The following is a 27,226-nucleotide window of genomic DNA, read 5'->3' as shown; positions in this document are numbered from 1 at the left end:
TATTTTTAGTATTTTGAACCTTTTTGGAACCTTTTTCAGTTAGTAATATTCATTTATTTTGGTATAAATGAAAATTTATCGCAAACGTCGTATTCAATAAATGAAAATTTATCGCCAACGTCGTATTCAATAAATGAAAAATTTTATTTATTTTTTATAAATAAAAATAACAATTGATATATTTTACCAGACTTGGTAGTTGTACCAGTCTTACATCGAGAATCGATTCATTTTAATCGTGAGTGGATGCATTTACTTACCCCGTTTAAAACGATCACGCGTAAAGATGTCATCAAGCACCGTCTCGCTTATCCTTAAATAGCCCACTCTCTTTTTTATTTCTTCAAACCACTCCTTCCTTCTCTTTTTGACCGAAATTATAATTTTCAATCTCTCTATAGAAACAAGAGTCTTATTTGTGGTGGACGATAGGATTAGCAGTTTAGGAGCCTGAGGAAAGAGTGGGGAGAAGAAACCCATCTACCAAACTCCTAAATTGCTCATCTTCTTCGTCTACCACTTCCTCCACCATCTTAGAAATCATCCACTCCTATGTCTGAGAGAGGAGTCTTATTTTATCTTTTTTATTTTTAGTATTTTGAACTTTTTTCTGTTATATGTACTTTTTAGTAATTATCACTTATTTGTTATAAATGAAAATTAATAGCAAACGTCGTGTAAACCCAAATTTATTACGAATTTGAATTCCTAAAAAGTGAAGAAACTCTAAAATGTAGAATTGGTATAATTGGTATAAATAGGTATACGGTCCCACTACATGTAAATTTGTCAAACTACAATAAATGCTACAAATTGGTATAATTCGGCCCAACTACGTGCAAGTTTGTCAAACTACAATAAATAGTACATTTCGGCCCAAATATGTGGAAATTTATCAAATTACAATAATTGCTACAAATTGGTATAATTCAGCCCAACTACTCGAAAATATGATAAACTATAATAATTGGTCAAACTTGGTAAAAATTGGTCTACTTAGTAACAACTCAGTTTAAATGAAATTTCCAGATATTTTGCATAAGATAAGTTCTTAGAGAAATACGATAATTCATCCCAGCTAAAGACGTGAAAGATTTCTAAACCTTAAACCCTAAACCCACCAATACTCCATTCAGCTTTGCAATCTCTTCAGCATTGTTGTTCAGCTCCATACACATTTGCTTGATATGAAATTCATGGTGTGACATCTTTGCAATCCTCGCGCAATGCTCATGAATCTCATTTCTTAACTTAAAAATCTCTTTATCGACAGCGTGATCCCATTTTTTCCGAATGTTGTAGCCATCATTCTACACATAAATTCAAAAAATCAAAACAAGTAAATCGTAATCTTAACCCCTGAACCCAGAAATTTAGACATCTAATTCTAAACCCTAACTCTTGAACCCATAAATTTAGACATCTAATTCACAATCTTAAAAGTGAGCTCAGGAATTTAGACATCTAATTCGCAATCTTAAAAGTGAACCTAAAAATATGGACAATTCTTGGAACCTCTATATTCACCCCTAGGGGTGAACCTCTATATTCACCCCTTCATTTTTCATCCAATCAAATGAAGACATCTAGTTTATTTAATTAAAATAAAAATTAATATAAAAAAACAAATGGGACCCACAAATCAAAATTTGCAGTAATTAGAAAAAAAAAACAAAATTTTCTTCCTTTTTTTCTCCTTCACGATACCGCCTAGATTTTATTAGTTTTTTTTCTTCCTTCCATTTTTTTTCTCTTTTACGTGAAGATGCAGACTAGATTTTTAATTATAAATTTTTTAAAAAAAAAATAATTTAGTCACTAAAAACCCTAACCTTTTAGAGTTAAGAGTCCCACACTGGTAAAATATGGGCATAACTAAGTTTTTATAATACTATATAAACATAACACATTATCAGTACGATGGTCTAGGGATTTTTTCCTAAATCGAAAAAGTGAGATTTAGTATAAGTCTAAAGTTTTTTTATTCTGGGATGATAAGTTATACTTTTCCCGAGTTAATCGTTATGGAAGGCTATGTCTCCACGATTATGATCACATAGTAGACTTTGTCTTCTCAGATCATATTTATTAAAAAGAATAGTCATCGTTATTGATGCTTAAATCTGCACGATTTTATAATATGCACTATTTTACTTTTTCTCTTGATAACTTATTAACAACATTTATATTATTGTTATTGTTTTTTTCTTATACTTTGACTTGTAGATTGCAATGAAGAACAATCATTTAAGTGGTCATGAAATTGTTGTTGATGATCAGTATGGATCCAGTTTGCAAGTCTCACATGAATCTGGTTTGTTAAATCAAAATTCGATTGCTTTGTTAAAAGAGAAAAAATATGACTCAATAAGTGAAGACGAAGCTTCAATCAGTGAATTCGAAGAAGAAGAAGACATAGACGAGAAAGGGGTTTATGTTCAAACTGAAGATGAACTGTGTATTGGAATGGAATTTAGTTTTGATGAGACTGCATATTTTTCTTATCAAAAATATGGAGGCAAACATAGTTTCGACGTTAGGAAACAACGGAGGAAGACAAAAAATGCTACGGTTGTAAGGCTTCTTTATGTTTGCTCAAAAGAGGGATATAGAAAGGAACCTACGGTCAAAAAATCGTATTCACAACCAATCACACACTGTGGTTGTAAAGCTCATATGACTTCATACCTTCAGAGGACCGGAAGATATAAAATTGTGTCTTTTGATCAGAATCATAACCATGATTTAGTGAAGACACCAATGAAGCATTGTTGAAAGGCAATCAGACAGTTTCTTTTGCTCAAAAGCAACATGCTGATGATGCCGAGATGTCAGGAATTTCAGCAAAAGGAACCGTTGAAATGATGAGTAGAAGAGTTGGGTGTCAAGAAAATCTGAGTTTATATTTTTATCGTTATTATTTTTACTATTTATATTTGAGTTATATAATATAAAGTTTTATATTTTATAGGAATTTGAGAAAAGTTATGGTGGTTCATCATAAAAAAAAAAAAAACAGCAAGGAAGATAAAATGAAAAATATTAGAAAAAGATAAAAAAAAAACTAAAATCAATCGATGGACAAAAAAGGGAAAAGGAATGAAGAAATTTTTTTTTTTATTACTGCAAATTTTGAATTTGTGGACCCTATTTACTAGATGTCTTCATTTGATTAGATGAAAAATGAGGGGGTGAATATAGAGGTTCACCCCTTGGGGTGGACCCTAGAATTGTCCAAAGAGTATTAAAACAATTTCAACCCATAATTTTTGTAATTCTATAAATAAACCCAGAAAATTAGAACAATTAATACCCTAAACACTTTGCAGGTGTAGTATCACTTTCCTGGATCTTCAGAGATGTCATGGATGATTCGTCCACCACATGGACATTCCCGCGGAATCCCAAAGTCACCATCGGCTATGTGGTAAAGTCCATCGATTAGTTTTTTGTTTCTCTTCTCGTCACTGTAGCTCAAATCCATAGTCGTCGTGATAAAGATTCAGAAAAGAAAGAACAAATTTTGGAAGAGATAGAGAAATACTAGAAATATGAATAGAAAGGGGATAACCTTTTGAAAAAGAAAAAATGGGAGGAAGTTCAAATTTTTCTGAAATTGAAGAATTGGGGGAAAATACAAAAACCAAATTTTCTGAAATATATATAATATTATTTAACTATTACGCAGAATACGGGTCCATCTTACGTGCCGCCGTCAAAAGCTAATGTCCAATAACATGTGGACACATGTCAATTTTTCTTAGGAGGTTTGATACGTTTTTGTACCTAGTATGTCAGTTATACAAACTCTCAAGTAGTTGTACTTTGCGATTATAAGCAAAAAATTAGTAATACATTTATTAGATATGTAATTTTGTAGTTGTACTTTTCACTAATAGCAATTAATTTACTACTCCAACATTTTCATGTAACCAGATTTCGTGTTTCAATTTTTACATATTGTTCGATGCCTTATATGGTTACTCATCGTGAAGTCTTCATAAAAATATGATGTGTTTTATGATAAAAGTTTGTTTGAAGTTCAAATATTGAAAATTTGCATATTTTATCTAGTTTAAATATTAATCATAACATAACTATGCATATAATCTACGAGAATCTCATTGATTGCTGAAACTATTGTATAATTCAACATTTTCATGCCTTTTGTAATTTTAAATTGATTTACCAAACTGATAAATACCGATACAGATAACCAAAAGAAATGTAATATATATATTAAATGACTTATGTCTGAAAAATGTATCTCCTCTTATTTTGTCTTATTATGTCGGCCAACATATATATTCTGAAAAAGTAAAAAGTAACTGAGCCAGATCTATTTTTTAAAGAAGCTCCTTTTCCGATAAAATGAAATAGAAAATTCTCCCTCGTTTCCTAGAATTGTTACAAAACATTGGACACATATCAATTTCTTTATTTTACCGCAAAAGAACAAGGAAACTCTAAACTCATATCTTAACATAGTTGTACCAAGTTATTCATACAATAACAGATTAAGACTGTTCATTCTCTTGAATATTACCCTGCGCATTCTCCTCAAGATTACTGGCAATAAAATAGGGAGCCCAGCCTCCACCCTGAGTATTACCCGGACTTTTCTTACGCTTATTACTTGTCCATGGGCCATGCTCTCCAACCGAAGCAAATCTTCTCTATTGCCTTCTTCCCTTCTTTTTCTCGTACGCAGATGGTTTTGGGGCAGTCATCTTTTTAATATCATCTGGAATTACCCATTGTAAACGATGAGGAACAGGTTATAAATATGAAAGTGTCCACAATTCAGTAGTATAACACTTCGAGCACAAATCATGCGTCTGTATGTCCTCACTTCTATCTTCTCTGGCCATAAAAATCCTCACTGCGGCAGCTGCATGGACGCAAGGATACTTATCTATATAAAAACGCTTGCATGAGCAAAATTTGCTTCTCAAGTTTACCAAATAAGTCTTCCCAACTCTACCGACAACAGCGTATTTAAGCAGAAACGAGTTCAGCTCAGTCACATTAAGGGTCACCGCAACTTCAACAGTCCCATGTAATACCTTTTCGACAAATGGAACCAGTTTATGTGCTTCAGGTGTTGTTCCACACTCCTTCCTATGTTTGTTACACTACTCAGATACCTTTGTTACGATGGCATCCATTATAGGTAATAAAGCATACTTCCTCGCATCATCAAATACACTGTTCATAGACTCCATACAGTTAATTGTGTCGATGTTGTACCTTTTATCCCAGAAAATAGCACCTAGCCCATTTTTTCTAATGCAAACTATCATACAAATACTTAGTTGCATCTAAATACCTTTCTCTAAGTTTCCCATAAGCCTCAATTCCTATCTGAAATAAACACCAATTCAGAACTGTAAGGTATCACGGTTTTAAGGTTACTGAAGAACCACTTCCAACTATCATTCTTTTCTCCATCAACTACCCCAAAAGAAAGAGGATAATGGTGATGATTTGGATCCTGAGTTGTTGCAATTACAAGGCATCCACCAAACTCATTCTTCAAAAAAATTGCATCAACAATGATCACTTTCCTCATTGCCACAAACTCTTCAATGGTAGTACCCAGAGCGACGAATAAGTACTTGAATCTTCCAAATTCATCTACTTTTACACTTGATTTTGTACCCGGATTCAACTGCTCTAGCATGTACAAATACGAATGCAGATGCTCGTAACACTCTTATGGAGTACCACGAACATAACTTATAGCTTTATGTCTGCTTCTCCATGTCGTAGAGTATGACACATCCACACGACCTTTTGTTTGAACCAAAAGCATGAGACTTTTAGGAGTTGGTGGTTTTAATTGACCTAGGTATTTTTTACTAGAAACTGCTGCAACAAATCCTGGTGTGCTTCTTTCGTGTGCTACTTGTACATGTAGAAGCCCTAGAGCAAGAATGCATTTTCCTATATACTCTAACCGTAAAAATATTTGAATTCACTGTCTTAGCGACATTTATATACCAGTTACATCCAGTTTCAGCTTAGACCGCATTTCACATAGTATGGAATCTTATCAGACTTGTGTACAATGATGCCAAAACAATGCTTATGAGAAGCTCTGTAAACTAAATCTATTAGATCCTGCATACAGCTAAACTCTTCCTCTACTCTCAGTATCATACCATCTTCTCATTCACGTTCAAAACGTTGTTCTTCTACACATGTTGGAGATTCAACAATATAAAGCATTCGATATATTTGACTTATGTTATCTTCATCTCTACCGTTATCCTCATTCTCACGAGATAACTTCACACCATCGTCATTCTCCATCACTGACTCATGATGTTGTTCTCCTGAACTGTTTCATGTGTAAATAACAAGAACACCATCATTAAATTAGCATTGCGGTTGGCAATTACTCCATCACTCGCTAAATCATTAGCTGTGCTCAACTCCCTGATATTCACATCAACTAGACTTACCCTCTCTACAGGTGAAACTTGCTCGGCCACCTCAGATACTCCAACTACATTGATGACCTCTATATGCAAGACACTTTTGCGTCCCTCTTTATTGAACGACGTCAAATAGACACCGAGATCATCGTCATCAAAAATATAAAATTATTTCTTTGTTTGCACTACTACCATAATATTACTCAGTTTCAACTTTGTCGATAATTCCCCTATCTCAACCTTCCTACATATCCTGCCCACTAAATCAGAATAGTTTATCTCCTCTAAGATTGATGTCTTAAATATTATGCAATACATGGAACCTTCTCTAGAAATTCATTTATCCTCGGTACTTGAATCATGTCCTCCATAATCAAAGAGTATGTTTGTTATCATAGTGTTCTGAAATAAAAACATAAACACTGCATATCAACTTAACTCATTAATACTACTTGTTCCCAGTTATACAAAAAATCCTAGTATTATCTTATGTTATGGTTATCCTAGTATAAAAACTAATGTTATTGTTGTCTTTTGTTGACTCATAATGTTCTTGTTTGTCTTTTGTTGGCCTTATGTTGGCCTTTAGTTGATTCACAATTAATGTTAATGTTTTTATGGTAAGTTATGAGTTTTCATAAATTTATGGCACAATACACACCTATAAGTGAAAAACTCCTCATAACACATATAAGTGAACAAAATTTCATAACACAATATGTAAATCTTAACACAAGTCATAGATTGACTAAACACAAAAAAAAATATTGTCTTACATAAAATTACAAATCACTTAAGAAAAATTAATCCTTACACAAAGATTAAAGGGTTTAGCTGATATGTTCTTAGGCATACACATAGAGTACATACCAACTACTTAACTAACCAAACAAACAAACCAAATGAAATCGCTGCAATACCCACTGCCACTACAATCTTTAGGTCCTTACGTGCCTTTTCCTTATAGGCAGAGAACTCCTTCAATATCTCCAGCAGGTCATCTTCTCTCAGCAAACACTGAAGATAAACAATATCTTCCTGGAGCTTCACAAAATTATCCTTCAATGCCCAAAAATCCTCTATTATTGCATTATCTCACCACTTCCAAACATGGCATCTTCCATCCTATTCGGAAAGTTATTTCAACTACTTAGACAAAAATAATCAATTCACTTGTGTTCAAAGTTAAAATGACCACTCACATATTTGTTCTTGCAGGTGTAAAAACGCCTTCCTGGATTAGTGATGTGATGGTGTGAGAAGTCACAGTCTCGGTACAACTACCACAGAAACACTTGTCTGGAATTTCATGGTGTCCACAACATCGCAATGACTCTACATACGAACTCGATGCAGCGATGCGACCGATTGACATCATCCTTGCAATGAATACTTAAACTAAGTCATAAGAAAAAACATACATTTACCTAATCCCAACCCAGAAACCCCTGTAACTATATACATTAACCTAATTCCCTAGTATACTCAGTCGCGAACCAATAATGACAAATAAAGCTCACACCCGATTTTAAACTCATAACCCAAAATATAGACAACTGAACCCTAAATATAAATCTCAAAGCCATTATATTGATCGGAATTCTTACCGCATAAGCAGTTGTGGTCAAAATGTTTTGATTCGTCTTCATCTCTTTTTCAAGCGATAAACCCTAATTTTTTCCCCTAAATTGATTTGTTCCCCAACATAAGACACAACTTATATTCAAAAAGGAACAAAAATCTTATCCTCTCTGTTTTGCGACACATGTTTCGTCTTGTATTGAAAACAGCACGATTTGTTCCGTCATTTATAATTAAAATGCTGTGTTTTCAAAACTGTCATCGATATAACAACGACTTCATGGAGAGGCTGTTTACCGGGTGACTTCGTGAGTGGAGAGATTAATTTGTATTTTTGCGAACTCATGGGTTATCTTGAAAAAAATAAAGGTTTTGAGTTTATTTGCATTAAACCCTTAAAAACAATTAGAAACATCTTAAAACATTTGTATGATAAATATTTAGTGAAATATTTTTAAACAATCTTGTCTTTAGGCAAAGTAATTCTCAAAGTTTGATAAATATTACACTCGCACCGCATTTATTACGGTCACCACTCTATTTTTGTTCTATTTTACATAACTTGTTCTTCTGAAACAACAATTGTTTTGCTTGTTTTATTTGTTTCCCTTGTTCTTCACTACCAATTTTACTTACTATCTTGGATCTTTCATATACCAAATTACATACCTTTTTTTATATATAACTCTAAAGCCATCAATTTATACAAATGAGCCTGATACGCGTATTTGAACTCATATTTATAACTAAAAGCTTTAATCATATTGTCTTTACGACGAGAATCAAATTGAGCCTCGTCTAGAATATATATGTTATAAAGCAGCAAAAGTCTAAACCAACAACGTTTTTATTTCCTATCTATTCTTCTTCCTCCATCATGCAGAACCTTCCGGTTTCATACACATGGTGCATCCACACAGGTTGAAGCAATTCTCTTGCAGCCTCAAGCTGCTTCACTTCATCTTTATCTCTTTCTTCACCAATCTCTCGCTCTATAATCAGGTAGATTCTCGGAAGTGAGACCAACATTGTGTCAAGCTCTTTCCACTCTCTATCTTCTCTACTTCCCAACTTCACACATAGAAAATGCAACAATCCTAGAGTTGTACTGCAATCTTTCTTCTCTATACACACTGCTGAACATATCAAAAGAACATAACCGATTCCATCAACCACCTTGGAGTTACCTTTCACTAATGAAATTATGGTGTCTCTCAGTCTTTTGAATGCCGAGAATGGAAGATGGGAATCTGAGGTCTCATCGATCTCTTGTAGTTCGATCTTCGCAAAAGTGAGAAGCCATTGCGGAAAGCGGAGGTTGATGTGGTTGAATGAGCTGGTGTATGAACTTTCTTCTTCCATGTTATTGTTGTTGATGAAACAAGGTCTTATTGCAAGAACCAAATCTGGTATCCAAGGGTTTAAAGCTGTCACAAGTCTTGATGCATAAGCTGAGCCTAAAGATATCTCAACCATGGTGAATAGATCAAGCAGGTCATTTGCAAGGTCAAAAGCTTTAAACAAAGGGCATAAAGCTTCGCTTGAATGACTCATCACTAGGTTGATGAACTTTCCGGCATAACTGGCAGAGCTCTTTGTACACAGAATCATGTCCTTTAAATCTGCATCTTCAAATTGTAACTTACCGGTTGAATGGTGATTGAAAAGGGAGATGGCATACTTTAGACATGCGGATGTGAACTTCAACATCCTTGTTTGGAAGTGGGAAGCTAGACCCATCTCTGTAGACTCAACAATAAACTTGAGAATCGCAGTTAGCATCTTGACCTTGTTTAATACACCTCCTTCCTTGGATCCCTCAGAAGCTGCATGAAACATGAAACAATGTCAAAAATCTTCAAAGAGAACTGATACATAAGAAGATTTCATTATATTGGGTAACATGTGTAATAAAACTCAAAACTCTCCACTTACCATCATCACGGGCATTTGAAAATCTTGTTTTGGGTTTCTTTCTAAGGTTATCCTCTAGAGATACAGTCTCTTGCGTTCTACTATCACCTGCCTGAAATAATTCATCTGTGCAGCCTAGAATGTGATCCATTGTTTGGTCCAGAATATCCTGTTAGAAAATTGAGAATCCTGGTAATTAGTAAACTCGTGGTATGAAAAGCAAAAAATCAAGAGCAAAAGCAAAAATTTCTTGCCTTAGCAATTCTTGTATCATTCTTCTGAGTATTCGTATTACTATTCTGAAGAGTCATATGCAAAGCAAGAGAGGTATATGCCAATACAGGGTACACGTCCATGAATTCACAAGAAGAGCCTTGCAAAACACTAGTCTGGGAGATAATTTTTAAAGCAAATAATAACTCCTCAATATCAGACTCCAATATAGCTTTACGAGCATCATCGATAATTAGTAAATCATTTATTTGCCATGCTATTCCTACAGAAACTGAATAATCTTCCTCGAAACTGATTGCGTTTTTTCCACTAACATGTTTCCACCGTGCCAAAGATTTTCCAGCGGAATTTGATTTCTTCCTCAACATGGAATACACATTCTTTCTTTCTATTTCATTGCCGAAATTGATATGACAACGGTACGCAGTCTTCTGCAGGATACTGGTAAAAGTTCCAACGAGGTCAGGTAAGCCATTAGAAGAGAGGAGTAACTTGTGTACAGACCTTATCTCGATCTGTCGTCCTACATCCCCATGCGAACCACCACAATTAAGAACTACAGTCATGCAATCTTCTAGGACGTCGGAGATGACATCAGGAGATACCATAGTAAAAATATCAAAGACGGCTGACTGAGCCTGTGCAGTGGGTGCAAAAGCTAGCAAGCTTTTCAATTTCTCTCCAAGTAACATCTCTTTAAGGGAGGCCAGACACCCAAAATCAGCAACGAGATCTTTACAGAGATAATGTTCAGCAAGAAGCAAGCCTTCAATCTGGTTTTCCTCTATCTTGTCACCTGACAAGACTATATTCAAGAAGAACTTAACAAGCTGCAGTACAGATTGAAAGGTTGCTCCAACAGATACTAAAAATTCGCAAAACCTTGCACCAGCCATTGGGTTTCTGTTTATGAGTGTCCTACATCGCGTGCACGCCTCCTCAGCTCTCTTTCTTGATGGAAAATATGATGGCATTAGAAGTCGCGTGATTCCCTTAGCAATATGAGCTTGATCAGAAGCAAGCACAGATAATAACACATCCAAGCTCACCACCTGAATATAATAAGGCAACTATTATATCAGTGACTCAACAAAACTAACAAAAGGAATCTGAAAGCATAAATGGAAGGCCTCTTCCTACCGTGTTAAACAGGAAAGTCTGAACATCTCTTACGAGAAGGAGCAGATCTACCATGGCAACTCGTACTGAAGTAACATTATCTAGCATCAAATGCTCTAGTCTTGGCAAAACCACTTTAAGAATACCATGGGATTGTGGATTTGTAAGAAGATAAGTTATACCATTAACTGTTGAAAGTCTAACCTAACTGCACAATTCATGTGACATATCATCGAAAAGTCTTGTGATGGTCTTGGTAATTGTTGGGGATGGGATCACTTCCCAGAAAAGATAGAAAACTCGACAAAGACCTTCCACAGCAACAGATCTCACATTTGGGCATTCATCATTCATCAATTTTTCCAACAAGTAGAACTGTTTGTCAAGCAGCGTGTTTTTTTTTCTTTTGTTGCATCCGGATCCTCCATCGGGAAAAGATCCAGAAGTAAATGTAAAGCATTTAAACGAACACTTGAATTAGCAACCTGAAAGATTATTAGAGCAGCGAAAAATCACTTCTTACCGAATATTCAAACAATGACAGACTAAAATATCCACGGAAGATGCCTAGTAAAGTTCTAGGTAATGGCTAAGTTGCATACGCTATAGTTAGCTAATCACCCCTACGGTTTTACTTTGAGAAAAAAACTGGAAAGCTTAAGAAACAAACCTGCAAAGAGCGAAATATCATGGGCTCGGCAAGGCCAAAGAGGACCTTCTCAACGCCTTGAGTTGTCCGCTGCGTGATAAACCCTCCCAAAACCCTTCTAATAGAGGCAGCAAAAGCGCATGAACCGGCGTGAATAGCACTCTCAATTATCCCTTGCAAAAACCCATCTTTAATCTCACCTTTCAAATCTTGATTTACTTCTTTCCAAGCCCTAAAGAGAATCCCGCCAAACCCTTCAAGCACCGATTTCCTCCCAAAAGGAATCTGAGCTTTGACAACAGCAAGACCAGACTTCATCAACTGTCTGCTAAGCCCAAAATCAAAAGAGACAAATCTCTGACCGTCTTCTGTCTTCACATACAACGGTGAAACCACACACCGCATCAAAAGCATCCTCAGATTTTCAATGCTCTCATCCTCGAAATCAAACAATGTGAATGCTTCCCTCAACATATAGACTCGATGCACGTCTACTTTCTTCTTCAATGTCAGTGACCTCGACAGCAAAAACGGTAGCGACTGAGAGATCAAAGCTTCTCTTCCGGTAAGACCTTCTTTCCACCAAGACTCACAAATTCCGACAATCTCAAAGCACAGTACCGTATCCGACTCAAACAATATAAGATTATTATGAAAAACTTGAGCAGCGGAGAGTAAATCAGAAGTAGAAAACGCTTTTTTTGAAGATAAAACACATAGATGAAGTACATGAGAAAGGACCTGGAGAGAACCATTGATCTTCTGTCTCCGCTGATCCAAATCCGAGTCGGGTAAGGATCCGGATCCGAATTTGTTACTACATTGGCGTTTTGATGGAGGAGAATTAGAGGGAGAGGGAAGATGTAGATTATCATCTCTGGCAAGTTTCTGAAAAGATTCTGTATGGTAAAGTATGGAATTGTGAAGAGCGAGTGGGAGAGAAAATGAGAGGTCTGACAAGGATTTCATGGCGTTAATAATGGTTTTCAGTGATGGTTAAGGTAAAATTCACGGCAGATGAGAGAAATTTCTCTGCAGATGTCTTGAGAGAAATTCCTCTGCGGATGTCTTGAGAGAAATTCCTCTGTCTGCGGATGTCTTGAGAAAAGACCGGAGCCTCTTCTCCATTTTTGTGCAAATCAGTTGTTGTCAGTTTTAGGAGTGTTTTCAATTTTGTTGGAAATAAAATTGATTTCGACGACGAGAGATTTTAAAAGTGTTTTTAATTTTGTTGGAAATAAAATTGATTTCGACGACGAGAGATTAAGTTGAACACATGATATGAACACTGTAGAAACCCCGTATTCGGATATAAACACTGTAGAAGCCCCGTGTCCGATAACGCGGACGCCTAGTGCCCAATGAGACTCCGCCGCAAGTTGGACCAAATCGGTTGAACAAATCGGTTATCAATTTACAAGCCGCCTTAACCGAATATTATGTTGTTAAACCAATATTTTCGCTTTTGGGAAGCCCTCTAACTGACGTCGTCCAAAGCAAGTGTGAGTATTTATAGTTATTTAACTTATCTTCCTCCTTGTGGCCAGCCGATGTGGGACTTTTATCAAATGTAACATTTATTTTTGGTGATATGGATTGATGATAAAAAAATGTTAGAAGTCCAGCCCAGCTATAGTGTTTTATGGCCAAAACCCAGTAATTAACCCAGCAAAGTAACATGTTGTGGAGTAAAAGACCAAAAAAATAACAAAAACACAAACAATTGAGTCAAACACAAATATATATCATCATATATTTGATATGTATATTATAATATATGTATATATATATATAAATATACATAAATATCTTTTAAAATTGTTAAAAACTAATCTTTAATTAATCTCTGATTTTTTTTAGACATTAGACCCAACCCAAATGCCCGATTAGTGCTTATCGCAATTTTGAACATGAACTATAACATACTCTGTAAATAGATAATACTACAAATAAACAAACAAAAAAAACCAAAATTGTCAAGAACATTCAATATGTGTGTTTATATGTAAATGTTGATAGAACGACACTGTACATACAACTTGACTATATGATTTTGTTTTTTTCTTGTTGTCTGAAATAGTAATATTTAATATCTTATTACAAAAGATGGTATCAATCAAGATGAGTGAATCTAAATTCCTTCTGCATTAGGCACGATGAATATCTTTCTCAAGGACAAAATGAACAGTTCTACTTGTATCACAAAATTCATGATAGACAATTATACTTACACCATGCTTAAGAGGTATAACAATACCTTGAACATACAAGATCACGACCAACATTTCCTATACCACATTAGAAATCTCCAGTAAGCTTGTTTCTAATAATCTACATAATTTCGCATTCTTTTGATGTGAAATTTGATATAAAACCATTAATAAACTGCTCAACCAGTGAACTAAAAGAGCTTCCACTATGTATTGTTTAATAGCCTGTATAAATGATATACGACTTAAAAATGACAAAATTATCGTGATGGGTTCCTTTTGGAGGAAACAGAAGTTTCAAGAATGTTGATAAGGAAAAGTAAAGGCCATCCGTGTGCCACTCTTTGTCGCCTCTCTTTTTTTTCTTTTTATAATTTTGTTTTAGATAGGGTTTTTTATTCGTATATTATGATGCAGTAGTGCAGTGAGAAACACCCATCTTGGCAACTTAGAGAATTTTATACACAAGTGGTTTCATTTCGATATGATGGTTGCATCACATTTTACCGATGCTGATTTACTATTTCCATTTTATATTAATAAAATCTGTTATAGGAAACCCATATACCAATTTAACGAATACAGATTTAAAATACTTGAACTATTTTTAAAACCAATTTAAAACTTAAATTATTTTTGCCAATGAAGGATTCTGTCCCCTTGGAACCTATTGGAGAGAGGCCTACACTTTCAACTTGCAAAAAAACTACAAAGTCGAGAAAAATGAAACTAAAAAGTCGGTCATTTGATTTAAACCAAAGTAAACCAACTTTCAACGTTGTACTCCTAACGTCAAAAATATTTACCATAAGCTATAGACGAAAATCGATAAAAAATAAATTTATCAAGATTCAACTTTAGGAAAAAGACAAATAAGATAAAGTTGATCTTTATAAAGTGAAGACCAAAGAGGAAGACGAGGGCGATCACTTGTTCTGTAGGGCTTTCTATGCACATGCTGTTGCCTCCCCCTTCGATTTTGTTTTTTCTTTTTCTGTCGGCTTATTTATTCTTATATCAAAAGCAAATCATATTATGATTCTTTTTCTCAATTATTGAGTTTTAATATATCTTAACGAGAGAAATTACTTTAAAAAAATTTTAACAAAAAACAAAAAGAAATTAGTAGAAAACACTAAACATAATTCCTATTTTAAAATATAAGTTTGCTGGTTTTAAATCTTTTTATAAGATTTGACGATTCATGAAATAAAGTTTTTTTTCCTTTTTAGAACACACGTTCTCTATATATTTAGTATTTTATTAAAAATTTAGAATGTCTCCTTAATTTTCTTGCTGTTTTTTAATATTTAAATTGAGTTTATTAGTTCGAAAACTATGGTCCCTGACTCGAACAAAGATGTGTTTGTTCCAATCACCACGAATCTAACATTTTCTTTTTGCTCGAAATAATTAGTCCGTTTCCTTACAAAATAATTTTCGAATATATAGATTTAATTGTTTGTAATTACACATTGTATCTGTTAATTTTTATATTGCTTTAAACGAGAATTATTGGGGGTTTTGTCAGTAGTCAGTACCTAATTAATAATTATTCATATGTTACGAAGAAAAATATCTACATATTATAATTTCTGAATTATTTAATAGGAGTATGTACAATTGGGATAATGCATGCGTTTCCGTGATCCTTTGCTATACTCTCAAACCGTCCGGGGTGTAGCACGTGTCAGACTAGGATTCACTTAGGAGTATAGTCTTTTGGGTGTTAAATTGTTAATGGGATTGTCTTTTTTTTTTTATGAACAATTAATGGGAAATAGTGATCCGTCGGCTCGAGTATAGATCATTTCTTTTTCATACTTGAACGGCTTTCAGCGATTGGCTAAGTGTGAAAGATACAGACTTGTTGCCCATGCTACAATTTACGCTTTGGTTTGAAAAGAACACTAGATTTCACAACCACATATCGACTTCTCCGGAAACTATCTTCAAGGCAATTGATCGACTAATATGAGATGCAATCTTGGCAAAAAAGAAGCATAAAAACTTTGTTGATCTTATGCAAATCTGGCTTACTTATGAGTAATTAACGTATGTTGACCTTCTTCCAAATAGTATCCTTGTTTTTTATCTTTTTTTGGCAAGAAATAGCCTCTTAGTTCAAACCATTTGTAATATGCAACAATTTACAAACTCTGGTTTGAAAGGAACACCAGATTTCACAACCACATATCGACCTCTCCGGAAACTATTTTCAAGGCAATTGATGGACTAATACGAAATGCAATCTTGTCAAAAAAGAAGCGTAAGAAATTTGTTGATCTTATGCAAACATAGCTTTCTTATGACTAATTAAAGTATGTTGACCTTCTTTTAAATAGTATAGGCTCCTTCTTGTTTTTTTATCCTTTTTTAGCAAGAAATAGCCTCTTAGTTCTAACCCATTTGTAATATGCAAAAATTTACAAGCTCTGGTTTGAAAGAAACACTAGATTTCACAACCACATATCGAACTCTCCAGAAACTATCTTCAAGGCAATTGATCCACTAATACGAGATGTAATCTTGGCAAAAAAAAAAAACATAAGAACTTTGTTGATCTTATGCAATTCTGGCTTACTTATGAGTAATTAAAGTATATTGACCTTCTTCCAAATAGTATAGGCTCATTCTTTTTTTTTCATCTTTTTTTGGCAAGAAATAGCCTTTTAGTTCTAACTATTTGTAATATTTACAAACATTTTCATTTTAAATGAATTTCAAATACTTATCCAAAAAAAAACTTATGGGATATAGTGTATTTATAGATAACCTCCCTTTGAAAATGATTTCGATATTGTGATATATGTTTTGACTTTCATCGGTGATATAAAGCGGTAAGAACTTTTTGCGATTCTGCTTAACAACTTCAATTAACGTAACAAAGGAATTCGCCCACATTGACACAACTAAATATAACTTAAGGAACACAAATCGTAAACGAAAGAGCATATGATTGTCAGATTCAGCATTCGATTGGCGTTTTGTGCATGTTGGGTCTTTTGAGTCTACGAGTCAAAGTTATCAGCCAATGGTAGACAACTATTCGTTATTGTAACAAAATAAAATAGTGAGGGATTACCAATCAAAACTAACGGTCTACTTATTAATAATTAAACTTATTCGTTGTTGCTAAAATATTTTGGGTTTTGGGTTTTCATTTGCGAGTTGCGATGATCTTCCATGCACATGTGATGCGGCTATTGATATGGTTGTACTAAAAGATATACATAACTTTTTCTACATAAAAACAAAAAAAAAACTAGTGAGACGTTTTTTACATATTATTTTTAATCTATTTGTCCAACTCACAGGAAAAAAAAATTGGTTATTTCCTAATACAATAATCCCAAGTTCGGAAGAAGCTATTATGACCGGACGCAGAGCCTTTCAAAAAGTAGAATAATTTTCCGCGAACTGAAAAGAATTGTTATGAATAGTTTTATGGGATCCCATAGTTTTATTAGAAAAACAGAAAATCTTACTAGTAGATGTTCTAATATCAATTGTTATGTATAGTTGATAATTATGTGACATATTCTTCTTCTTTTTTTAATGGGATGTGAGCTTAATCAGCTGTCGTTTTATTTTCCATGTGAACCAATATCTCTCATACTGCTCACATAAGATATCAATCACGAAAATGTTTTTTTTTTAAAGATGCTACCAAGAAATTCGAATAAATTACGTTATATAATTAATAACCCCCACATTCAATTTTAAAATATATCCCTCACTCTTGTATTTCCAGTTAAAGTATTGTGATCAAGATATTTAGAATCTCGGGGTAGATTCATTAAGGAAAGTTTATACTATATGTTTATATATGTTAGTATTTAATTACAGCCTATGAATAATGAGGTTCAACGAATCTGACAGATCAATCGGCGCATTCAGTTAATCAACAGGGTTATAGTAGTAAAAAATCGGCGCATTTAGTTAATCAATTAAGTTCATTTCTGAAATGGCATTTTTATATACATAGCATTGTTTGTTGTCAAACAATAGTCCAATTTATCATAGATAATTCATAAAAAAAAAATCATACTGTATTAGAGGTATCATCACAAAAACGCAGATATAAACCCAAACAAAAAAAAAACAAATGAGCCATCATTTGTTCTAGTTTGAGCTATTTTTCGAATCAAGGGAAGGTCAAGTAACCGATGCGCTTTTGCTTCTAAGAAATTGTTTAACTATCTGAAAGGAGTCTATAAGTTATACCAAAAAGAGCACTGAATCTTACCATTTCTAGTTTCACAAGACATGAAGAAGTCCTTCGCTAGGTGTTTGAGTTTCAACTGTTGTTTCCACATTAATGATCCACAGCTATTTCGAGACAGATTTCAAAAAGACTTCATTTTGAACTTGTATTATCTAGAGATTTCCGAAGTAATTGATTATATGTTCATATGTATAACACAATTAGACTTAAAATAACAGAGTTAGTTCACCTAGTCAATAAAATTACTATGTAATTTATATAACGACATAACATAACTTAATCTACATTCTACTACACGATGTTTACATTTTCTATTTTTTTAGCAGTTCGAACTCGTATAATTTGTCAAATTGTTTTTAATTTCGGAGTTCGATTTAAATTTAAAAACACTAACCATCTTACGTGATGCGTTTCGACCAATAGTGTGTGTTATGATTAAATAGTTAAATTCAAAGTCATACAAGTATACCTTGTGTTACCAAGAAATAATGAAGCAAAAGATTGTATTTTATACAATTTGAGAATAGGCCAATACCCATCCGATTGGTGGTTGGTGAACCGACGCACCTCTCGTCGTATGATGTACATGCAATGTATAGCATACCATAATTTTTATGAGGACGCGGTCTTTATTTTTTATCTAACATAATGGAAAATGAATGCATACAACAAAAAGTCCCATGTTTGTTTTGTTCTGTAGCTTCGAGGATAACATACGAATTCTTGATATCTCTAATTAGGACATCATCTTCTTCCATCAATCATCATATGCTTTTTTTGTTATATAACTAACTTATGAATAAGTCTTTAGTTATATACTAGATAACTATATGTTTGTCTGAGCCTCGTCGGAACTACAATTTTCCATTAATCATTTGGTATATTTAAAAAGTTTATAGTGATAAAAAAACAATTTATGAACGGTAATCGAGGCAAATACCCCGTTACAACTTACAATTACAGAGAGAAGTTCTAGTATAAGTTCACAAGGTTACGGAACAGAGTTTGAAAGAAAACAGATATACTCCAACTATACTGGCATCAATGTCATATCAATGCATGGCTCTAAGTAGGAAACAAAAATATTTTTTTAAGACGACGTAGAAAAACTTATTATGAAGGCTCGGAAATCAGAATGTATGCAAAGCATTTTCTCCATTACTCCATAACACTCTGAAGTGAAAACACTTATTTTGATCATCATTTGCATGATCAAACATTAGTAGATGGCAATCTATTATATAATGGGAGAGTTTTCTCTCCATCTAGGGTGTCCACATCAGCATAGAAAAAAACTAAAATTAATGATTTAATTAATTTACACATTTTAAAATAGTATTATTTTCATTTATAATAAAAAAAACACTAATACTAAATTTAATGACTTAATTAATCCACATATTGTTTGTAATTATTTTTTTATTAAGAAGAAGAAGAGTAGAAGTTGGAAAAAATAATAAATACTTAGTTAAAGAAAAAAACGATGATGAAAATGAAAATAATAGACGATGAAAAAGAATACATACACGAAAAATAAAAGAAGAAAGACGAAAAAAAAATATAAAGGAAAATACATAGATGAAGATAAAAAAAAATAATACATTCACAAGATAAGTAAAAATAAGAGACGAAACAAAAATAGAAAAAAATAAAGAAAAACCGAAAGAAAAAAAAATAGAAGAAATAGAAGTCGAAGAAGATGAAAAGAACAATGAAGAAAAAGAAATATAAAGAAGAAAAAGAAGAAGACAAAACTGATGAAGAGGAATATCAGAAAATATTAGGACAAAAATGTTGAAGATGAAAAAAAGACAAAAAATATAACAAACTATGATAATATGAAAATAAAAAATGAGTCTAATAAAATCAAAAACAATAATAAAACAAATATAGTAAATTAACTGTTTAATAATTAAAATTCCGCTCAATGCGTGGATAAGTAGTATTTTAATTACAATATACTGCTTCACATTTGTGAAAATAACAACTACAGTGGCGGAATTTTGAACATTTCATACACATATTTAGAAATTTTAAAATTATATATCATATGTCTTTAATGAATTCAAAATGACTTAAATACATTACAGAATTTTGGTGAATAGTGTTCCCGGTAAATGATGGGTTTAAATACCTTTTTCCCATTTTGGTCACATATGTATGATATTTGTATAAGATGTTTAAAATTTTCAAAATTCACATATTATAGATTCGTTTATTTACAAATTAAATAGTGATATGATAGCACATATTGAGCGAGTCTATGTTACATGGAGGATTTGAAGCAAGAAAAGGTCAAAACACTTGGATAGATTCTGAGTTAAGTAAATTAACTTCATTAATTATAGTCAATCATACAGACATTAGAATTTTAGCTGGCCAAATCACTTTTTTCTCAAATGAAAATCTCCTTTTAACCCAATTTTAACAACTAAAATTGGCCAGCTACCAAGGTTTATACATCAATCATCTGTCAAAATCTCCCTCCAATCACCATGTATATTTCCATAATCCTTCAATTAATATTTTAATTCAAATACTTTTTAAAAAATAAACAAAGATCCCAAACATCCTCCTTAATTCCTGAAGATCTGCCGAAAGTATTTTTAAACGAAAAGTATAATATTTTCAAGGTCAAAGCAAACGAAAATTGTTGTATTAATTTCTTTCTGAGCAGGTCTCCACAAAAACAAAAACAGTGGTTTCGATAATTATTACTAACATGAAAAATTAAAATAAATGAACAAAATGATGTATTACGCAATTACAGAACTATTACATATTACGCAATTACAGAACTATTAAGCAAACATTTTTGGTTAGCTCAAAAACTTGGATCAATTCTTCTTTTTTATGCTAAATCACAGAACGGCTATACAGAAAAATATCATTCGATAAAACTTTTCCGAATCACATACTATGTATATCTAACACCAACAAATCATAGCCATTGACAATTAAAAAGAATTTAATATTTCCCTGCCTTTCTAAATACAAGAGCTTAAGAAACAAGAAAATGATCAAACTAATAAACTGTAATAAAAAAAAAAGAGAGCTTCTTAACAATTACTTCAAACAAAACAAAAAATTATGCCAAAAGAAAATAACAGAAAATCTCAACCTCTGTACAATGGAGACCTTTGTTGAAATATCATCTTCGAGACTCTCGATTGCCGGAAAACCTTAATCGGGCTCGGAAAATTCCACCCTTTTCCTTTTACCGTCGCCGGAACCGGCGAAAATCTCGATTCTCCGGCGACCGCAACGGATCTCGACTTCCTCATGATCGCCGGCTTCGTATCTCCTCCTCTGTTTCTCATAAACATCCTCCAAAACGATGACGTTTTCCTGCCCCTACCATGATCCGACTCTAGACCCGACCCGGAATCAATAACCGCATCCGGTTTAATCGGAACCGCCATCGATTTCGATCGCCGAAACGCCGGTTCGCATTCGATCAAACTCGCGACTCGCCCTACCGATCCGATCCCGGAGAAGTTGAAATTAATATCTCCGGAGAACAGGGAGAACGATGAGGAAGACGAAGAAGACGACGGAGAAAAATACACGGCGGCGCGTGAGCTACACGAGCAGGGAAGATCGTGAGCACAGTCAGGGCAAAGGGAAGAGAGTCGTTCGTGGAGACAATAAGGGCAAACGCCTCCGCCGCAAACAAAACCGCGTTTCGAAAAGTGTTTGGGACATTGCGAATAACCATCTTCGTCCATTTTAGCAGAAATTTTCTCGCGTTTTCTCTTCACTTTCTCGGAGTTTTTGAAGAAGTGAGAGAGCACAAGGAGAGAGAGATTTATAAAGCCTTTATTCTGCGTTTTAACTACGGTTAAATTATTATAGCGTTTGGTAAATAATTACACTAACCGTATGGTTTAACTTCGAAGCGTAGGATAATTATGACTTTAATTGACTAAACGGTGCGTTTCATTAGCTTACTGAGATAACTCCGACGTTTGATGTTTATTTACGTTTATGCCATCGTCATTGGAACCATTCAGTTCATTCACGTGTGGCACGACTTTGGACTCAAAAACAACTTTGCATTATTAAATGAAACGAATTGAAATTTGTTTATATTTCAAACTATAACGAAATTTCAATTCAGATTCGTATTTCAAATTCCGGTTCAAACTCAATTTGGTTCGATTTATATGCCAGAAAGTACCATTAGTCGTACAGATCATGTTGCAAAAGAGATGAGACTTAACAATGTGAAATTGTTTTTGACTTCTAAGTCATACGATTCGAATAAATTCTAGTGTTGATATTTATAGTTATTTCTTTCATAATAGAGCTAATCGCAGAGCATAGCGACATGAAATTTGTTCCTGCCGAAAATAAAGTGTGTTTCAAGTCGATGAAAACGAAAAATTCTATACAGGTTTTTTTTGGGTCTGTTGAATTTAATAGAGAATTGAATAGCCATCTTTAAATTTTAAATTTCAAAAAAGAAATGATGTAGATTGAATTATTTTTAAAATATCAAAATGAATTCTACAAGTGCACGAATCAAAATATTTGACGTGTAGAAATAAAAGCATGTATGTATTTAGACAAAGACAGTTCCGAGTTATGGAGACATGCTTACTTACAAAGAAAGCGACCTGACCAGCTAAAGGTTTAGATAACAGCCACTTGATTTCTAGCCAAAGATTGTGATTAACTCAAAGTTGTTATGTTATTAAAGGGAAATTAATCCTAACACATAAAATTGGACAAAAACGAAACTACAAAACGAATCTAGCTCTCTAATTCGGTGGATTCGCATAGAACTTTACATGTAGCTCGGCTTACGACAAATTTGTCAAAACCAACAAATACGCTTCTTTTTGTCAAATCCAAATACAGTTACCCGTTACAAATAATGTGTTACAAATTATTATTTTTCAACAGATAGTCAAATCCAACAACAAATAGTATTTTTTGTTGCTAAAATTACAAATTAGTCTTACGTGCATCTGCAATCTGCAACAAATTAAACTTAGCATATATGCAATAGAGAGACTGAAAACTAGTAATTTAACGATAACACTAGCTCAAACCACTATATTACAGATCTTATTTATAAAAAAACTTTATCCTATCAGATACATGGGTTTAAAATCAAATAACTATATGTAATTCATATCTGCCTTGGTCCACAAGAATTTGGTTTTGATGATTTGGGCTTTGTTGTTGAATAATTAAATTAACATTTCATCGATGCGACTCTCAGTATCAGACAGTTGAGGGATGAGCCTCAAAACGCCTTATCATTTATGGGCCTGTTTATTGCGCGCCCAAATATATTCAACTAAACAAATTTTCTCGATTAATTTTGAATTTAAATGTCAAATTTGTTTAAACAACAAAAAAAGAAATACAAAGAGTAAAAATAAATGACAACCTTAAGAATAACAAAGACAAGTTTGCTATCAAAAACCCCTTGCCAAAAACCACCATTGAAGAACTTATTCATAACGGTGAGACTTGAGAGTGCTTACCCCTCCGAAGTGAGCAGTTAAATATTATTCTTTTTAGAAAGCTAACAAATACGAATTTTTATTGTCAAATCCAAAAACAGTTTTGGACCCGTTACTCCTACAGTCCTGCTATGTAAAAATAAAAATAAGATATTTTGAAAGCTAAGAAATATGGGTTTTGTGTCAAATTCAGCCAATATTTTGTTGGTAAGCTATCGAAAATATACATTTTTTGAGCTCTGTCTATACTTTGCTCAAGCATCGAACAGGTCTAACGTTACACGTTAAGTGCCTTTGCACACGAACGAGCTACAAGAGCTAAGCTCATTCTTTTTCATTTCTTCTAAAATTTAGTGAACGTTATTTAATAATTTATTTCCATCCTTTTCACTATCGATGTCAACAAATATAACCATTATTCTAAAAGAGAAGTGCCCCCTTTCGAAAAAAATAAAATAAAAAATTGGCACTCGAATTCTTTGCTTTGTCTATTTATTCTCTGGACGGACATGCATTAGGAAACGATAGTCGTACATGCATAGATATTGGTACAATATAACTTAATATTAAAATAAATTAGCAGAAATAAAAAAGTGCAAATTAGTTAGTCATTTACATTTCAATAAACATTATAAAACTAAAAAATTATATAATAAAAATCTTAAATCATTTTTACTTTTACTGTTTTAAAATAACGATCGCTATTTTGTACCGCCAAATTTTATGGATGATTGATTTACATATTTGAAGGTACACTTCTGATCGCATTGGTCACTTCGGTTACCAGTTAACTAACAGATCCAAAGACATTTTTGGTTATCGTCCAAAATATTTAAAAGTTGGGAAGTGATCATCTATACCATAAAAAAAAAATAACTAAAGTGGAGGAAAACAAAAGACACGTCAGATGACAAGTGGGTTATGTGACACGTGGCCTTAAAAAGTCATAATGCCCCTACCCACACTTGCTTTCAGTTCCACTTCCACACAAGTTGCTGATTTTTTTCCCATGCCCAACGCTTCGCGACAAAAGATAAAACACACATTCGCTTTCTCACATGACGACACGTGGCAATCATCCAGATTCATGATCATTTTTTCCAGATCACAATTAAACACAAAGGAAGTTTTTTTTTGAGCTTTTTTTTGGACAAAGGAAGTTTTTCCACTCTTTTATTTGTTTTTTCCCGTCTAATTCAATAATGGAGGTTGGAGAATTTTAAATACGCAATTCCAAAACGCTATTCTATATTCTAATTATTGCAATCTTTTACGATATCCTCCTCTATTCGAACTAAACTAAAAATATATGCTTTTAAAAGTGTTACATAAATTACAAAATATTTCTTAATTCAGTAATGGTCGGCGCTAAAGAAGGTTCTTCTTACTCACACCAAAACTAGAAATGACGAGACCTTACGGTAAAAGTTGAGAAGGAAAGGGAATGAAAGCTTTAGATACGAGAGTAAATAAATTTAAGTTTTAGAGAAAATAGTACATAGATATACCAATTAATAGCTTTGATTGATAATTTTATTTGAAGTAGTTTAAGATTCAACCGTTCATTTGGTTACCAATTAAACGGGCCGATAGAACATGTAGATAAAATGGATGATTAAAATAAGTGGTTAAAAAGATGGATTGCAGCACAAACTAGGTCGTGGTGAACCGCTAAAAATTAGGTGAGTACAACCGTTTTGTTTGCTAAACGAGGGATTATATGTTTCTTAATTTTATAATATTTGTATATATTTATCGATACAATTTTTTTTAAAAAGATTTAAAATTAAACTAGAACTTAGAAATAGTTGTTATATTTTTACAAGAATTTTTAACTATTCAACCGCTTATTACCAATCATAATTATTACTTAAACGTTAGTTTAGTTTAACCGTTTTTATTTTTGCTATTTATGACCTATTTCCTTAACTAATCTTCTTACCAATTGTTTAAACAAAGTTAAATTGTTGACAAAAACAAAAACAAAGCAAAGTTACCAATTAAATACAATATATTAAATCATTGGATCTACATTTTATATCCTACAATCTTAAAAAACTAAGCCGAAAGATTTATAATTCATTCGGTAAAGTTTAATGGATCAGGGGCAACAACAAGTTGACAGTTATTTAATTAAAAGTATAAATATCAAAAGAAAATCGATAAAGATCTTCTAATATATGTTCAAGAAAGATATTTAATATAATGAAGACACATATTTTCAGGATTAATTCTCATAAGCATCAAAGTCTATAATGAAATTATTTGATGTAGTAATGTTATACTAGGCAATATATTTTTAAAATGTACAGTTATTTTTGTAACACTTGTGTATTCAAAAGTCATTAAAACGATAAAACAAATACTAAAAATAAGATATAAAGATCGCAATCAAATGACATTAAAAAGATTTATATTATATGTTATATATTACGTTTGAAAAGATGATGAGCTTACCAAAACCTTCTAATCAACAAGAAAATTCTGACAAGTTAAGAGAAAAAATAGATGTAAGATATAATTTCTAATTATGTTCATAAAATATATGCATTAGGAATCTTATATCTCATTTTTGTACAAACATTAGGAGTATCTACTATTTGGTTTTGTCAGGTAAAAAGAGTTGTATATATATATATATATATAACCAAAAATTAGTGGACCAATCGATAAGAGACACAGAAATATATATATATATATTACATATATATACCAAAAATTAGTGGACCAATCGATAAGAGACACAGAAAACATTAAACATATTAGCAAACCATTTCGCATAAAAAAAAAACATTAAGCATGTAATATTCTAATTAGGTCTTTTGTCGTCTATTTCCGGCAAGCGACTTATAAATATAAAAATCCGTATTATAGAGTTATAGTATTAGAAACCACAGACGATTGACTTAAACCAGACCCTCAAATAATTGGAATTAGAGAATAGAGTATAAAATAAACAATGGAGCTAGTCTACGCTATTATTCAAAGGATTGGTTGAAAACTTAGCCAACCCAATTAATATTCTTTCCGTTGCTTCATCCAAGACTCATCCCGCACAATATATTTTCATTTATTAATTAGTAATTTGCATGATGGTAAAAAATTGCGAGATTCAGTATTTTTACTAATCGTAATTTTTGTTGTTGTTGTTTGTAATGTTAACAATTAGGCCTAATTATAATATCAGGTTGACCAAAGTATTGAAAAAAAAATATATATATATATATAGAAGGCCCTTTAACAAATATATACATATATAATGTATATACATAATGACTAGTTTTCTTATGCACTCAAAATACTAGGTTTAATATATACTTTAGTAATTTAAAATTATTAAAATAGAAAATAACGTAGCTAATTTTAAGTAATAA

General features: G+C 32.8%; 1 protein-coding gene and 1 pseudogene across 1 annotated transcript; both read right to left on the bottom strand.

The window, feature by feature from the left end:
* Positions 1-8,760: 8,760 nt before the first annotated feature.
* Positions 8,761-12,933, bottom strand: LOC18991775 (annotated as a pseudogene).
* Positions 12,934-21,325: 8,392 nt separating this feature from the next.
* LOC18991774 lies at positions 21,326-22,152 on the bottom strand. The gene has a single exon (XM_006415097.2). The coding sequence runs from the start codon at positions 22,101-22,103 to the stop codon at positions 21,492-21,494; it is 612 nt and encodes a 203-aa protein (XP_006415160.1). The 5' UTR covers positions 22,104-22,152; the 3' UTR covers positions 21,326-21,491.
* Positions 22,153-27,226: the final 5,074 nt, after the last annotated feature.

Source organism: Eutrema salsugineum, unplaced genomic scaffold (genome assembly GCF_000478725.1).
Source record: "Eutrema salsugineum unplaced genomic scaffold, Eutsalg1_0 scaffold_5, whole genome shotgun sequence".
Taxonomy (NCBI): Eukaryota; Viridiplantae; Streptophyta; class Magnoliopsida; order Brassicales; family Brassicaceae; genus Eutrema; species Eutrema salsugineum.
Note: the sequence above shows the minus strand (reverse complement) of the source record. Positions and strands in the feature narration are given on the sequence as shown.